Source organism: Scyliorhinus torazame, chromosome 22, assembly GCF_047496885.1.
Source record: "Scyliorhinus torazame isolate Kashiwa2021f chromosome 22, sScyTor2.1, whole genome shotgun sequence".
NCBI lineage: Eukaryota > Metazoa > Chordata > Chondrichthyes > Carcharhiniformes > Scyliorhinidae > Scyliorhinus > Scyliorhinus torazame.
The window spans coordinates 107,946,454-107,963,597 of record NC_092728.1 but is presented as its reverse complement, the minus strand read 5'-3'; the positions used below and the strand labels follow the sequence as shown (position 1 = coordinate 107,963,597).

General features: G+C 52.8%; 1 protein-coding gene across 13 annotated transcripts in view; it reads left to right on the top strand.

Annotated features, from left to right (window-relative positions):
- The window catches only part of sec16a (SEC16 homolog A, endoplasmic reticulum export factor), a 115,069-nt gene that overhangs the window by 42,959 nt on the left and 54,966 nt on the right, over positions 1-17,144 (top strand). For all 13 annotated transcript variants that reach the window (XM_072488894.1, XM_072488892.1, XM_072488903.1 and 10 more), the window contains 3 exons: positions 435-674; positions 8,707-8,804; positions 11,196-11,277. In XM_072488894.1, coding sequence (XP_072344995.1) covers positions 435-674; positions 8,707-8,804; positions 11,196-11,277 — 420 coding nt within the window. The remainder of the gene's footprint in view (positions 1-434; positions 675-8,706; positions 8,805-11,195; positions 11,278-17,144) is intronic.

The following is a 17,144-nucleotide window of genomic DNA, read 5'->3' as shown; positions in this document are numbered from 1 at the left end:
GAGGTGTCTGCCCTCTTGGATCCCACGGCACTATTTTGAAGAATGCCTGACCAGCACTTATCCCTCAACCACTATCACTAAAAATCAGATTACCTGGTCATTTATCACATGACTGTTCGTGGGATCTTGCTGTTCACAAACTGGCTTTTGTGTTTCCTACATTATCAGCGACTGCACTTCGAAAAGTACTCAATTGACTGTAAAGTACTTTGGCGTGTCCTGCAATTGTGAAAGGTGCCACAGAAATACAAGTCTTTCTCTAACCCCTGTACATGCAGTTTATATTCAGTTCCCCCTCCTCTATAAGGACTGGTAATCACTGCTGTGCAATGTTTTGTAGCCACTGCTACAAGCTCAGACTATAACGACAAGGATAATTTAGTATGTACAGAACTCTGATATGAAGTTTTTAACGTCATTCATGTACTTTCTAGACAGTGATTGGTACAGATATTGCTGAGCTCCTTCTGCGGGAGCACCGGTCCGTCTGGCTTCCTGGAAAATCGCCCAACGAAGCAAATCTAATTGACTTCAACAATGATTTGATTCCACGTGCGGAAGACGAGACTTGTACCTCCCTCTTCACGGATAGTTTCCTTGACAGTAATTCCACGGAAAGTCCTGGCAAGGACACTGAACGTTTCCGCGAGCTGCTGCTATTTGGCCGCAAGAAGGTAAAAGTCAGATAAACGTTCACTTGCTAACAGCAGTGTGTGTGCTAGAGAATCACCCTCTGACAGCACGGTGTGCAAGTGTCCCAGCGAATCACCCACTGACAGCACGGTGTGCTAGTGTCCTAGAGAATCACCCACTGACAGCACGGTGTGTGTGTGTCCTAGAGAGAATCACCCACTGACAGCACGGTGTGTGTGTGTCCCAGCGAATCACCCACTGACAGCACGGTGTGTGTGTGTCCTAGAGAGAATCACCCACTGACAGCACGGTGTGTGTGTGTCCTAGAGAGAATCACCCACTGACAGCACGGTGTGTGTGTGTCCCAGCGAATCACCCACTGACAGCACGGTGTGTGAGTGTCCCAGCGAATCATACACTGACAGCACGGTGTGTGTGTGTCCTAGAAAATCACCCCCTGACAGCACGGTGTGTGTGTGTGTCCTAGAGAGAATCACCCACTGACAGCACGGTGTGTGTGTGTGTCCTAGAGAGAATCACGCACTGACAGCACGGTGTGTGAGTGTCCTAGAGAGAATCACCCACTGACAGCACGGTATGTGAGTGTCCTGGCGAGAATCACCCACTGACAGCACGGTGTGTGTGTGTCCTAGAGAATCACCCACTGACAGCACAGTGTGTGTGTGTGTCCTAGAGAGAATCACACACTGACAGTACAGCGTGTGTGTGTGTCCTAGAGACTCACCCACTGACAGCACGGTGTGTGTGTGTGTCCTAGAGAGAATCACCCACTGACAGCACGGTGTGTGTGTGTGTCCTAGAGAATCACCCACTGACAGCACGGTGTGCGAGTGTCCTAGAGAATCACCCACTGACAGCACGGTGTGTGAGTGTCCCAGCGAATCACCCACTGACAGCACGGTGTGTGAGTGTCCCAGCGAATACCCACTGACAGCACGGTGTGTGTGTGTGTCCTAGAGAGAATCACCCACTGACAGCACGGTGTGTGAGTGTCCCAGCGAATCACCCACTGACAGCACGGTGTGCGAGTGTCCTAGAGAGAATCACCCACTGACAGCACGGTGTGTGTGTGTCCGAGAGAGAATCACCCACTGACAGCACGGTGTGTGAGTGTGTCCTAGAGAGAATCACCCACTGACAGCACGGTGTGTGAGTGTCCTGGAGAGAATCACCCACTGACAGCACGGTGTGTGTGTGTCCGAGAGAGAATCACCCACTGACAGCACGGTGTGTGAGTGTCCCAGCGAATCACCCACTGACAGCACGGTGTGTGTGTCCCCCAGCGAATACCCACTGACAGCACGGTGTGTGTGTGTCCTAGAGAATCACCCACTGACAGCACGGTGTGTGTGTGTCCGAGAGAGAATCACCCACTGACAGCACGGTGTGTGTGTGTCCTAGAGAGAATCACCCACTGACAGCGCGGTGTGTGAGTGTCCTGGAGAGAATCACCCACTGACAGCACGGTGTGTGTGTGTCCCAGCGAATCACCCACTGACAGCACGGTGTGTGTGTGTCCTAGAGAATCACCCACTGACAGCACGGTGTGTGAGTGTCCCAGCGAATCACCCACTGACAGCACGGTGTGCAAGTGTCCTAGAGAATCACCCACTGACAGCACGGCGTGTGTGTGTGTCCTAGAGAGAATCACCCACTGACAGCACGGCGTGTGTGTGTGTCCTAGAGAATCACCCACTGACAGCACGGTGTGTGTGTGTGTCCTAGAGAGAATCACCCACTGACAGAACGGTGTGTGAGGGTCCCAGCGAATCACCCACTGACAGCACGGTGTGTGAGTGTCCTAGAGAGAATCACCCACTGACAGCACGGTGTGTGAGTGTCCCAGAGAATCACCCACTGACAGCACGGTGTGTGAGTGTCCTAGAGAGAATCACCCACTGACAGCACGGTGTGTGAGTGTCCCAGCGAATAACCCACTGACAGCACGGTGTGTGTGTGTCCTAGAGAGAATCACCCACTGACAGCACGGTGTGTGAGTGTCCCAGCGAATCACCCACTGACAGCATGGTGTGTGGGTGTCCTAGAGAGAATCACCCACTGACAGCACGGTGTGTGTGTCCCCCAGCGAATACCCACTGACAGCACGGTGTGTGTGTGTGTCCTAGAGAATCACCCACTGACAGCACGGTGTGTGTGTCCCCCAGCGAATCACCCACTGACAGCACGGTGTGCGAGTGTCCTAGAGAGAATCACCCACTGACAGCACGGTGAGCGAGTGTCCCAGCGAATCACCCACTGACAGTACGGTGTGTGTGTGTCCCAGCGAATCACCCACTGACAGCACGGTGTGTGTGTGCCCTAGAGAATTACCCACTGACAGCACGGTGTGTGAGTGTCCCAGCGGATCACTCACTGACAGCACAGTGTGTGTGTGTCCTAGAGAATCACCCACTGACAGCACGGTGTGCGAGTGTCCTAGAGAATCACCCACTGACAGCACGGTGTGTGAGTGTCCTAGAGAGAATCACCCACTGACAGCACGGTGTGTGAGTGTCCCAGCGAATCACTCACTGACAGCACGGTGTGTGAGTGTGCTAGAGAATCACCCACTGACAGAACAGTGTGTGTGTCCGAGAGAGAATCACCCACTGACAGCACGGTGTGTGAGTGTCCCAGCGAATCACCCACTGACAGCACGGTGTGTGTGTGTCCTAGAGAATCACCCACTGACAGCACGGTGTATGAGTGTGCTAGAGAATCACCCACTGACAGCATGGTGTGTGTGTCCTAGAGAATCACCCACTGACAGCCCGGTGTGTGAGTGTGTCCTAGAGAATCACCCACTGACAGCACGGTGTGTGAGTGTACGAGAGAGAATCACTCACTGACAGCACGGTGTGCGAGTGTACGAGAGAGAATCACCCACTGACAGCACGGTGTGTGTGTGTGTCCTAGAGAGAATCACCCACTGACAGAACGGTGTATGTGTGTCCTAGAGAATCACCCACTGACAGCACGGTGTGTGAGTGTCCCCGCGAATCACCCACTGACAGCACGGTGTGTGAGTGTCCTGGAGAGAATCACCCACTGACAGCACGGTGTGTGTGTGTCCTAGAGAATCACCCACTGACAGCACGGTGTGCGAGTGTCCTAGAGAATCACCCACTGACAGCACGGCGTGTGTGTGTGTCCTAGAGAGAATCACCCACTGACAGCACGGCGTGTGTGTTTGTCCTAGAGAATCACCCACTGACAGCACGGCGTGTGTGTGTGTCCTAGAGAGAATCACCCACTGACAGAACGGTGTGTGAGGGTCCCAGCGAATCACCCACTGACAGCACGGTGTGTGTGTGTCCGAGAGAGAATCACCCACTGACAGCACGGTGTGTGAGTGTCCTAGAGAGAATCACCCACTGACAGCACTGTGTGCGAGTGTCCTAGAGAGAATCACTCACTGACAGCACGGTGTGTGAGTGCCCCAGCGAATAACCAATGACAGCACGGTGTGCGAGTGTCCTAGAGAGAATCACCCACTGACAGCACGGTGTGCGAGTGTCCTTGAGAATCACCCACTGACAGCACAGTGTGTGTGTGTCCTAGAGAATCACCCACTGACAGCCCGGTGTGTGTGTGTGTCCTAGAGAATCACCCACTGACAGCACGGTGTGCGAGTGTCCTAGAGAATCACCCACTGACAGCACGGTGTGTGTGTGTCCTAGAGAGAATCACCCACTGACAGCACGGTGTGTGTGTGTGTCCTAGAGAATCACCCACTGACAGCACTGTGTGTGAGGGTCCCAGCGAATACCCACTGACAGAACGGTGTGTGTGTGTCCTAGAGAATCACCCACTGACAGCACGGTGTGTGTGTGTGTCCTAGAGAATCACCCACTGACAGCACTGTGTGTGAGGGTCCCAGCGAATACCCACTGACAGCACGGTGTGTGTGTGTCCTAGAGAATCACCCACTGACAGCACGGTGTGCGAGTGTCCTAGAGAATCACCTACTGACAGCACGGTGTGTGTGTGTGTATCCTAGATAGAATCACCCACTGACTGCACGGTGTGTGAGTGTCCCAGCGAATACCCACTGACAGCACGGTGTGTGTGTGTTCCAGCGAATCACCCACTGACAGCACGGTGTGTGTGTGTCCTAGAGAATCACCCACTGACAGCACGGTGTGTGAGTGTCCTAGAGAGAATCACCCACTGACAGCACGGTGTGTGTGTGTCCTAGAGAATCACCCACTGACAGCACGGTGTGTGAGTGTCCTAGAGAGAATCACCCACTGACAGCACGGTGTGTGAGTGTCCCAGCGAATCACCCACTGACAGCACGGTGTGTGAGTGTCCTAGAGAATCACCCACTGACAGCACGCTGTGTGTGTGTGTGTCCAAGAGAGAATCACCCACTGACAGAACAGTGTGTGAGTGTCCCAGCGAATCACCCACTGACAGCACGCTGTGTGTGTGTCCTAGAGAATCACCCACAGACAGCACGGTGTGTGTGTGTGTCCTAGAGAGAATCACCCACTGACAGCACGGTGTGTGAATGTCCCAGCGAATCACCCACTGACAGCATGGTGTGTGTGTCCCCCAGCGAATCACCCACTGACAGCACCGTGTGTGAGTGTCCTAGAGAATCACCCACTGACAGCACGGTGTGTGAGTGTCCCAGCGAATCACCCACTGACAGCACGGTGTGTGTGTGTCCTAGAGAATCACCCACTGACAGCACAGTGTGTGTGTGTGTGTCCTAGAGAGAATCACCCACTGACAGCACGGTGTGTGTGTGTCCTAGAGAGAATCACCCACTGACAGCACGGTGTGTGAGTGTCCTCGAGAGAATCACCCACTGACAGCACGGTGTGTGTGTGTGTCCTAGAGAATCACCCACTGACAGCCCGGTGTGTGAGTGTGTCCTAGAGAGAATCACCCACTGACAGCACGGTGTGTGTGTGTGTCCTGGAGAGAATCACCCACTGACAGCACGGTGTGTGAGTGTCCCAGCGAATCACCCAGTGACAGCACGGTGTGTGTGTCCTGGAGAGAATCACCCACTGACAGCACGGTGTGTGTGTGTCCCAGCGAATCACCCACTGACAGCACGGTGTGTGAGTGTCCCAGCGAATCACCCACTGACAGCACGGTGTGTGAGTGTCCTAGAGAATCACCCACTGACAGCACGGTGTGTGAGTGTCCCAGAGAGAATCACCCACTGACAGCACGGTGTGTGAGTGTCCTCGAGAGAATCACCCACTGACAGCACGGCGTGTGAGTGTCCTCGAGAGAATCACCCACTGACAGCACGGCGTGTGTGTGTGTCCTAGAGAATCACCCACTGACAGCACGGTGTGTGTGTGTGTCCTAGAGAATCACCCACTGACAGCACGGTGTGTGAGTGTCCTCGAGAGAATCACCCACTGACAGCACGGCGTGTGTGTGTGTCCTAGAGAATCACCCACTGACAGCACGGTGTGTGAGTGTCCTAGAGAGAATCACCCACTGACAGCACGGTGTGTGAGTGTCCCAGCGAATCACCCACTGACAGCACGGTGTGTGAGTGTCCTAGAGAGAATCACCCACTGACAGCACGGTGTGTGTGTGTGTCCTAGAGAATCACCCACTGACAGCACGGTGTGTGTGAGTGTCCCAGCGAATCACCCACTGACAGCACGGTGTGTGTGTGTCCTCGAGAATCACCCACTGACAGCACAGTGTGTGTGTGTGTGTCCTAGAGAGAATCACCCACTGACAGCACGGTGTGTGTGTGTCCTAGAGAATCACACACTGACAGCACAGTGTGTGTGTGTGTGTCCTAGAGAGAATCACCCACTGACAGCACGGTGTGTGTGTGTCCTAGAGAGAATCACCCACTGACAGCACGGTGTGTGAGTGTCCTCGAGAGAATCACCCACTGACAGCACGGTGTGTGTGTGTGTCCTAGAGAATCACCCACTGACAGCACGGTGTGTGTGTGTGTCCTAGAGAATCACCCACTGACAGCACGGTGTGTGAGTGTGTCCTAGAGAATCACCCACTGACAGCACGGTGTGTGAGTGTGTCCTAGAGAATCACTCACTGACAGCACGGTGTGTGAGTGTGTCCTAGAGAGAATCACCCACTGACAGCACGGTGTGTGTGTCCTAGAGAGAATCACCCACTGACAGCACGGTGTGTGTGTGTGTCCTAGAGAGAATCACCCACTGACAGCACGGTGTGTGAGTGTCCCAGCGAATCACCCACTGACAGCATGGTGTGTGTGTGTCCTAGAGAGAATCACCCACTGACAGCACGGTGTGTGAGTGTCCCAGCGAATCACCCACTGACAGCACGGTGTGTGTGTGTGTCCTAGAGAGAATCACCCACTGACAGCACGGTGTGTGAGTGTCCCAGCGAATCACCCACTGACAGCACGGTGTGTGTGTGTCCTAGAGAGAATCACCCACTGACAGCACGGTGTGTGAGTGTCCCAGCGAATCACCCACTGACAGCACGGTGTGTGTGTGTGTCCTAGAGAGAATCACCCACTGACAGCACGGTGTGTGAGTGTCCCAGCGAATCACCCACTGACAGCACGGTGTGTGTGTGTGTCCTAGAGAGAATCACCCACTGACAGCACGGTGTGTGAGTGTCCCAGCGAATCACCCACTGACAGCACGGTGTGTGAGTGTGTCCTAGAGAGAATCACCCACTGACAGCACGGTGTGTGAGTGTCCCAGCGAATCACCCACTGACAGCACAGTGTGTGTGTGTGTGTGTGTGTCCTAGAGAGAATCACCCACTGACAGCACGGTGTGTGTGTGTCCTAGAGAGAATCACCCACTGACAGTACGGTGTGTGAGTGTCCTCGAGAGAATCACCCACTGACAGCACGGTGTGTGTGTGTGTCCTAGAGAATCACCCACTGACAGCACGGTGTGTGAGTGTGTCCTAGAGAATCACCCACTGACAGCACGGTGTGTGAGTGTGTCCTAGAGAATCACTCACTGACAGCACGGTGTGTGAGTGTGTCCTAGAGAGAATCACCCACTGACAGCACGGTGTGTGTGTCCACCAGCGAATCACCCACTGACAGCACGGTGTGTGTGTGTGTCCTAGAGAGAATCACCCACTGACAGCACGGTGTGTGAGTGTCCCAGCGAATCACCCACTGACAGCACGGTGTGTGTGTGTCCTAGAGAGAATCACCCACTGACAGCACGGTGTGTGTGTGTCCTAGAGAGAATCACCCACTGACAGCACGGTGTGAGTGTGTCCTAGAGAGAATCACCCACTGACAGCACGGTGTGTGAGTGTCCCAGCGAATCACCCACTGACAGCACGGTGTGTGTGTGTGTCCTAGAGAGAATCACCCACTGACAGCACGGTGTGTGTGTGTCCTAGAGAGAATCACCCACTGACAGCACGGTGTGTGAGTGTCCCAGCGAATCACCCACTGACAGCACGGTGTGTGAGTGTCCCAGCGAATCACCCACTGACAGCACGGTGTGTGAGTGTCCTAGAGAATCACCCACTGACAGCACGGTGTGTGAGTGTCCTCGAGAGAATCACCCACTGACAGCACGGCGTGTGTGTGTGTCCTAGAGAATCACCCACTGACAGCACGGTGTGTGAGTGTCCTAGAGAGAATCACCCACTGACAGCACGGTGTGTGAGTGTCCCAGCGAATCACCCACTGACAGCATGGTGTGTGTGTGTCCTAGAGAGAATCACCCACTGACAGCACGGTGTGCGAGTGTCCTAGAGAGAATCACCCACTGACAGCACGGTGTGTGCTTCCCTCTTGACTGGTGTTGTCACACTGTCGCTTCACAGCGCCAGGGACGCGGGTTCCCGGCTTGGGTCACTGCCTGTGCGGAGCCTGCACATTCTCCCTGTTTGTGCGTGGGTTTCTTCCGGGTGCTCCGGTTTCCTCCCACAAGTCCCGGGTTGTCTGTTAGGTGAATTGGACATTCTGAATTCTCCCTCTGTGTATCCGAACATGCACCGGAATGTGGCGACTAGGGGCTTTTCACAGTAACTTCATCGCAGTGTTAATGTAAGCCTACTTGTGACAATAATAAAGATTATTATTAACTGCCTCTGTAGGATGCCCTGGAGTCGGCCATGAAGCATGGGCTATGGGGTCACGCGTTGTTGTTGGCCAGCAAAATGGACAGCCGGACGCATGCAAAGGTCATGACCAGGTAGGGTCTACTTGCAACATTCAGCAACACTCGTTTGTGTTTGGCACTGGAGGGATGGGATTGAAATTTTGGCTGGACTGCGCTTGGATTATTGTATAACTCTGGTCCCCAAATTGCAAAAGGATATAGAGGCACCGGAAAAGGTGCACAAAAGAATTACAAGGATAATACCAGAATTTGAGAGGTTGTACCTTCAGGAAAGAGTGAACAAGGTGGAATTGATTCCCCTAGAAAAGGGAAAGGGATGATGGTTGACCTGATGGAGGCTTGGAAGAGGTGAGAGAGAGTAGAGGTAATTATGTTTTCACTTGTGGGGAAACCAAAACTAGGAACCATAATTGAAAGATAAAAAAGGAAGACTTGCATTAGTATGACACCTGTCACAGCCACCGGATGTCCAAAGCCCACTATAGCCAATGAAATACTTTTTGAAGGACAGTTACTGTTGTAAGGAAGGTAGTCACCAGTGAATGGAGTGGGAGTGGATGGGAGTAGGGTAGAAATACTACCATGGACAGGTTGGACTGAATTGCTGATTTCTGTGTTGTAAAATTCCAAGTATCGGGGATTTTAGACTCTTCTGTCATGCCCCACTGGGTCGAATAGCCAGCTGCCACCATACCTGGACGCACACTGCCGTAAACCCTGCACCCCTGAGGAGGGCACTGTCTGTCTCCGGATAGGTAAAATGGGGAAGCCTCTACCCCAAGACTCTGCTGAGGTTTCTTAAAGTACCAGGTACCCCAGAAAGTGCCAGCACCATTCGGACGATGCAGAGGGAGTGGGAAATAAGCTCTGTGTGCAGCGGTTAAAGAAAGGATTCGCATTCATTCAGCGCTTTTCACGGACTTTCACAGATAGGTAGGAAAGTAAGTTGTGAAGAGGACACGAGGAGGCTTCAGAAAGATAGGTTAAATGAGTGGGCAAACATTTGGTGTAACGTGGGAAAATGTGAAATTGCCCATTTTGGCAGGAAGATTTAAAAAAATCATATTCTGTAAATGGTGAGAGATTGCAGAGCTCTGAGAAGCAGAGGGACCTGGGTGTCCGAGTGCATGAATGACAGAAGGCTGCAGACAGGTACAGCAAGTAATTAGGAAAGATAATAGAATGTTATCCTTTATTGCGAGGGGAATTGAAGTTATGCTTCGCTTGTACAAGGCACCAGTGAGATCACATGAAATGAAAATCGCTTATTGTCACAAGTAGGCTTCAAATGAAGTTACTGTGAAAAGCCCCTAGTCGCCACATTCCGGCGCCTGTTCGGGGAGGCTGGTACGGGAATTGAACCGTGCTGCTGGCCTGCCTTGGTCTGCTTTCAAAGCCAGCGATTTAGCCCTGTGCTAAACAGCCTCTAGATTTGGGGTACTGTTCACCTTCTTTAAGGAGAGATGTAAATGCGTTGGAAGCTGTTCACAGAACCACAGAATTGTTATAGTCAAAAAGGAGGCCATTCGGCCCATGTCTCCACCTGCTTTTAATTCTAGCTCGGAATCAATTCATTGGAGAGAATGCAGAGGTTTTGAAAAATTCTTTAATGGGCTGTGTGTGTTGCTGGCTGGGCCGGCGATTATTGCCCATCTCTAATTGCCCTTGACCTGAGTGTGCCGCTCGGCCACTTCAGAGGGCAGTTAAGAGTCAACCACATTGCTATGGGTCTGGAGTCACCTGTAGACCAGACCGGGTAAGGACGGCAGATTTCCTTCCCTGAAGGGCATCAGTGAACCAGATGGGTTTTTACAATGAACAATGGTTTCACGGCCATCGTTAGATTCCAGACTTTTTTTATTGAATTCAAATGTCACCAGTCCCATGGCATGCTTTGAACCCGGATCCCCAAAACAATACCCTGTGTCTCTGGTGTGATAATACCACTCTGCCAGCGCCTCCTCTAAATTAATCCCTGGATTGGGTGTGTTGTCTTGTGAGGAAAGGTTGGAGAGGTTAGACTTGTATCCACTGGGGTTTAGAAGAGTAAGAGGCGACTTGATTGAAACGTGTGAGATCCTGAGGGGTATTGACAGGGTGGATGTGGAGAGGATGGTTCCTCTTGTCGGACAATCTAGAACTGGGGCCACTGTTTAAAAAATAAGGGGTGGCTGATTTAAGATCGCCAAGAGGCACAATGTTTTCTGAGGGTTGTGTGTCTTTGGAACTCTCTTCCTGGAAAGGCGGTGGAAGTAAAGTCTTTGAATGTTTTGAAGGCAGAGGTGGGTCGATTCTTGGTGAGCGAGAGGGTGGTGTGTTATCTGGGGTGGGCAGGATGAGGTTCCCGTCAAATCAGCCAAATGGCTGGCCCACTCCTGCCCCTTCGTGTGTTTCAAACTCGGAAAATCCTGCACAGTCACATCTACAGGCTAACCCTTTACATTCTATTCTCTTCGTGCCCAGGTTTGCCAACAGTCTGCCCATCAATGACCCTCTACAGACGGTGTACCAACTGATGTCTGGTCGCATGCCAGCTGCAGCCACGGTCAGTCTTGTTAATGTTACCATTACTGAAAATTGTGATTAAATTTCCCTCTGCACTCGTGGTGGGCAACCTGGGGCTCGGGGGGGAGGGGGCCCCACGGGGCCCACCTGGGTTCCGAGGGTGGCCCACCAGTCATTTTGTTGACGGTTGCCCACCCGCAGAGTTGTCACATTCCACTGAATTCCGTCCACGTTTTCTTGCCAGTGTGACTGAAGTGATTTGCGCATTTTTAAAAAGTATTTTCTTCCACTTGAGGGGCAATTTAGCGTGGCCAGTCCACCGACCCTGCACATCTTTAGGTTGTGGGGGTGAGCCCCACACAGACACTGGGAGAATGTGCAAACTCCACACTGACAGTGAGCCAGGGCCGGGATCGAACCTGGGTCCTCTGCGCCGTGAGGCAGCAGTGCTAACCACTGCTCCACCGTGCCGCCCTTGAAGTGAGGAACGTGCTGATTGCTCACAACATTGACTGTGAGAGCCGTGCGCTCCCTCTGCATCCACAGTGTAAATATTTATTTTGTTCTTGCTATTTGAAGTTGATTTGCTTTATTAATATATAAATGATGAAGCATTTTCCGTAACTCGTTATGAAATATTCGGCATGTATTAAAAGTATTTAATCTTATTCATGGAGTCACAGTTCGTGAACAAGCCCAATTTCAATCTTGCAGCCCACTGAGATGAAGGCGGGACACTCATTAGCCTAGGTTGTGCCCATTGCTGCTCTACTCTGCCCCATCAAACAGTCCCAGCACTTGCGGCACGAGGTTAGATACAGAAAAACTTGGCTGGGATTTCACTTTCTGATTGGTATTTTAAAAATTAATTCTTGGGGGTGTGTACATCGCTGGTAAAGCCAGCATTTGTTGCCCTCAGAAGGTGGAGGTGAGCTATCATCTTGAATTGTTTGTAGTGATTTTGATGCAACTGACTTGAGAGGGTTGTTCAACATCAGAACGTTGCTCTGGGAAGTCACATATTCTCCAAAGGGCATTAATGACCCATTTGGGGTTTTAATGACAATCCAACCATCATTTTTATGATTCTAGCTTTTTATTCCAGACTTTTAAAAATCTAAATTTGAATTTGCAAGCTGCCTGTAGTTGCCTTTGAATCTGAGCTTCCTGGATTCAGTCTAGTAACAAGGGGGAGGTGTGGCATAGTGGTATTGTCGCTGGACTAGTAATCAGGAGAGCCGGGGTAATGTTCTGGGGACCCACGTTCAAATCCCACCATCAAAATTCAATAAAACATCTGGACATAAAAGTCGAATGATAACCATGAAATTATATCATAAAAACCCAACTGGTTCATTAATGTCCTTTAGGGCCTAGCGCCACAGCAAGGGGAGGAAACCTGCTTCCTGGCCTGGCGCCACAGCAAGGGGAGGAAACCTGCTTCCTTACCTGGCCTGGCCTGGAGCCACAGCAAGGGGAGGAAACCTGCTTCCTGGCCTGGCCTGGAGCCACAGCAAGGGGAGGAAACCTGCTTCCTGGTCTGGAGCCACAGCAAGGGGAGGAAACCTGCTTCCTGGCCTGGCCTGGAGCCACAGCAAGCGGAGGAAACCTGCTTCCTGGCCTGGAGCCACAGCAAGGGGAGGAAACCTGCTTCCTGGCCTGGCCTGGAGCCACAGCCAGGGGAGGAAACCTGCTTCCTGGCCTGGAGCCACAGCAAGGGGAGGAAACCTGCTTCCTGGCCTGGCCTGGAGCCACAGCCAGGGGAGGAAACCTGCTTCCTTACCTGGCCTGGAGCCACAGCAAGGGGAGGAAACCTGCTTCCTGGTCTGGAGCCACAGCAAGGGGAGGAAACCTGCTTCCTGGCCTGGCCTGGAGCCACAGCAAGCGGAGGAAACCTGCTTCCTGGCCTGGAGCCACAGCAAGGGGAGGAAACCTGCTTCCTGGCCTGGCCTGGAGCCACAGCAAGGGGAGGAAACCTGCTTCCTGGCCTGGCCTGGAGCCACAGCAAGGGGAGTAAACCTGGGGCGAAATTCTCCCCCAATGGCGCGATGTCCGCCGACTGGCGCCAAAAACGGCGCCAATCAGACGGGCATCGCGCCGGCCCAAAGGTGCGGACGCTCCGCATCTTTGGGGGCCGAGGCCCAACATTGAGGGGCTAGGCCGGCGCCGGAGGGATTTCCGCCCCGCCAGATGGCGGAAATGGCGTTTGGTGCCCCGCCAGCTGGCGCGGAAATGTGGCGCATGCGCGGGAGCGTCAGCGGCCGCTCACAGCATCCCCGCGCATGCGCAGTGGGGAGAGTCTCTTCTGCCTCCGCCATGGTGGAGGCCGTGGCGGAGGCGGATGGCAAAGAGTGCCCCCACGGCACAGGCCCGCCTGCGGATCGGTGGGCCCCGATCGCGGGCCAGGCCACCGTGGGGGCACCGGTCAGATCCCCAGGACCCCGGAGCCCGCCCACGCCGTCTGGTCCCGCCGGTAAATACCAGCTTTGATTTACGCCGGCGGGACAGGCAATTTCTGGGCGGGACTTCAGCCCATCTGGGCCGGAGAATTGAGCGGGGGGTCCCGCCAACCGGCGCGGCCCGATTCCTGCCCCCGCCCAATCTCCGGTACCGGAGACTTCGGCGGGGGCGGGGGCGGGATTCACGGCGGCCAACGGCCATTTTCCGACCTGGCGGGGGGGGGTCGGAGAATGACGCCCCTGCTTCCTTACCTGGCCTGGCCTGGCGCCACAGCAAGGGGAGGATACCTGCTTCCTTACCTGGCCTGGCCTGGAGCCACAGCAAGGGGAGGAAACCTGCTTCCTGGCCTGGCCTGGAGCCACAGCAAGGGGAGGAAACCTGCTTCCTGGCCTGGCCTGGAGCCACAGCAAGGGGAGTAAACCTGCGTACCCTGGCCTGCAGCCACAGCAAGGGGAGGAAACCTGCTTCCTTACCTGGCCTGGCGCCACAGCAAGGGGAGGAAACCTGCTTCCTGGCCTGGAGCCACAGCAAGGGGAGCAAACCTGCTTCCTGGCCTGGCCTGGAGCCACAGCCAGGGGAGGAAACCTGCTTCCTGGCCTGGCCTGGCCTGGAGCCACAGCAAGGGGAGGAAACCTGCTTCCTTGCCTGGCCTGGAGTCACAGCAAGGGTTCAGTGTTGGGGCCACAGCTGTTCTCTTTATATATTAACGATCTAGATGACGGGACTGAGGGCATTCTGGCTAGCCGATGATACAAAGATAGGTGGAGGGGCAGGTAGTATGGAGGAGGTGGGGAGGCTGCAGAAAGATTAGACAGTTTAGGAGAGTGGTCCAAGAAATGGCTGATGAAATTCAACGTGGGCAAGTGCGAGGTCTTGCACTTTGGAAAAAAGAATAGAGGCATGGACTATTTTCTAAACGGTGACAAAATTCATAATGCTGAAGTGCAAAGGGACTTGGGAGTCCTAGTCCAGGATTCTCTAAAGGTAAACTTACAGGTTGAGTCCGTAATTAAGAAAGCAAATGCAATGTTGTCATTCATCTCAAGAGGCTTGGAATATAAAAGCAGGGATGTACTTCTGAAGCTTTATAAAGCATTAGTTAGGCCCCATTTAGAATACTGTGAGCAATTTTGGGCCCCACATCTCAGGAAGGACATAATGGCACTGGAGCGGGTCCAGCGGAGATTCACACGGATGATCCCAGGAATGGTAGGCCTAACATACGATGAACGTCTGAGGATCCTGGGATTATATTCATTGGTGTTTAGGAGGTTGAGGGGAGATCTAATAGAAACTTACAAGATAATGAATGGCTTAGATAGGGTGGATGTAGGGAAGTTGTTTCCATTAGCAGGGGCGACTAGGACCCGGGGGCACAGCCTTAGAATAAAAGGGAGTCACTTTAGAACAGAGATGAGGAGAAATTTCTTCAGCCAGAGAGTGATGGGTCTGTGGAATTCATTGCCACAGAGGGCGGTGGAGGCCGGGACGTAGAGTGTCTTTAAGACAGAAGTTGATAAATTCTTGATTTCTCGAGGAATTAAGGGCTATGGGGAGAGAGCGGGTAAATGGAGTTGAAATCAGCCATGATTGAATGGTGGAGTGGACTCGATGGGCCGAATGGCCTTATTTCCGCTCCTATGTCTTATGGGAGGGAGTTGTCCTGGGAGCTCTCACATCGACTCTGGACCCCATGAAGTCTCCTAGCACCAGGTCACATATGGGCAAGGAAAGCTCCTGCTGATTACCTCGTCCCCCCCTCCAGCTGATCAATCCGTGCTCCTCAAGTTGAACACCGGTTGGAGGAAGCACTGAGAACGGCAAAAAAACCAACAATAGGGAAAGACATACTTGACCTCATCTTGCATCTGCCCATGACAGTATCGGCAGATGGCCACTGCACAGTCCTTACGGAGACAAAATCCTGTCTTCACATTGAGGATACCCTCCATCATGTTGTGTGGCACATGCACCGTGCTAAATGGAATAGACTTCGAACAGATCTAGCAATTCAAGACTGGGTATCCATGAGGTGATGTGGGCCTTCCTCAGCAGAATTGTACTGAAACACAATCTGTTTTCAGAACCTCACGGCCCGGCATATCCCCCACTCTACCATTACCCTCAATCCGGTGAATCAACCCTGTTTCAATGAAGAGTGCAGGAGAGCGTGCCAGGAGCAACATCAGGTATACCTAAAAATGAGGTGTCAACCTGGTGAAGCGACAACACAGGACTACTTGGGCAGCATGGTAGCACAGTGGTTAGTACTGTGGCTTCACAGCACTAGGGTCCCAGGCTCGATTCCCTGCTGGGTCACTATCTATGCAGAGTCTGCACGTTCTCCCCATGTCTGCGTGGGTTTCCTCCGGATGCTCCGGTTTCCTCCCACAGTCCAAAGATGTGCAGGGTAGGTGGATTGGCCGTGATAAATTGCCCCTAGTGGCCAAAAAGATTAGGAGGGGTTATTGGGTTAAGGGGATAGGGTGGAAATGAGGGCTTAAGTGGGTCAGTGCAGACTCGATGGGCCGAATGGCCTCCTTCTGCACTGTATGTTCTATGTACTTGTGCGCCAATCAGCAGAAGCAGCAAGTAATAGACAGAGCGAAGCGATTCCACAACAAACACATAAGATCCAAGCTCTGCAGTCCTGCCACATCCAGCCGTGAATGGTGGTGGACAATTAAACAACTCACTGGAGGAGGAAGCTCCACAAATATCCCCATCCTCAATGATGGAGGAGCCCAGCACATCTGTGCTAAAGACGAGGCTGAGGCATTCGCAACAATCTTCAGCCAGAAGTGCCGAGTGGAAGATCCGTCTCGGTCTCCTCCGGAGGTCCCAGCATCACAGATGTCCGTCTTCATCCAATACGATTCACTCCAGGTGACAGCAAGAAATGGCTGAAGGCCCTGGATGCTGCAAAGGCTATGGGCCCTGACAATATCCCGGCAATAGTACTGAAGACTTCTGCTCCAGAACGTGCTGCACCCTAGCCAAGCTTTTCTAATACAGCTACAATGCTGGCATATATCCAGAAATGTGGAAAATTGCCCAGCTATGCCCTGTACAAATCCATATCTTTTTATTAAAACAGTAAAAAATATATACACGGCCAAATGGTGCAAACACTAATTTTGTGTTGGAGAAAAAGGGTACCCTCCCCTCAGTACCATACCAGCCAATTACCACCCATTAGTCTACCCACAATCATCAATAATAGGATGGAAAGGGTCACCAATAGTGTTATCAAGCGGCACTTAGCAATAACTTGCTCACTGACACTCAAGTATGGGCTTCGCCAGGGTCACTCAGCTCCTGACCTCATTACAGCCTTGGTTCAAACATGGACAAAAGAGCTGAATGAGGAGGTGAGGTGAGAGTGACTGCCCTCGACATCAAGGCAGCATTTGACCGAGTGTGGCATCAAGGAGCCCGAGCTAAACT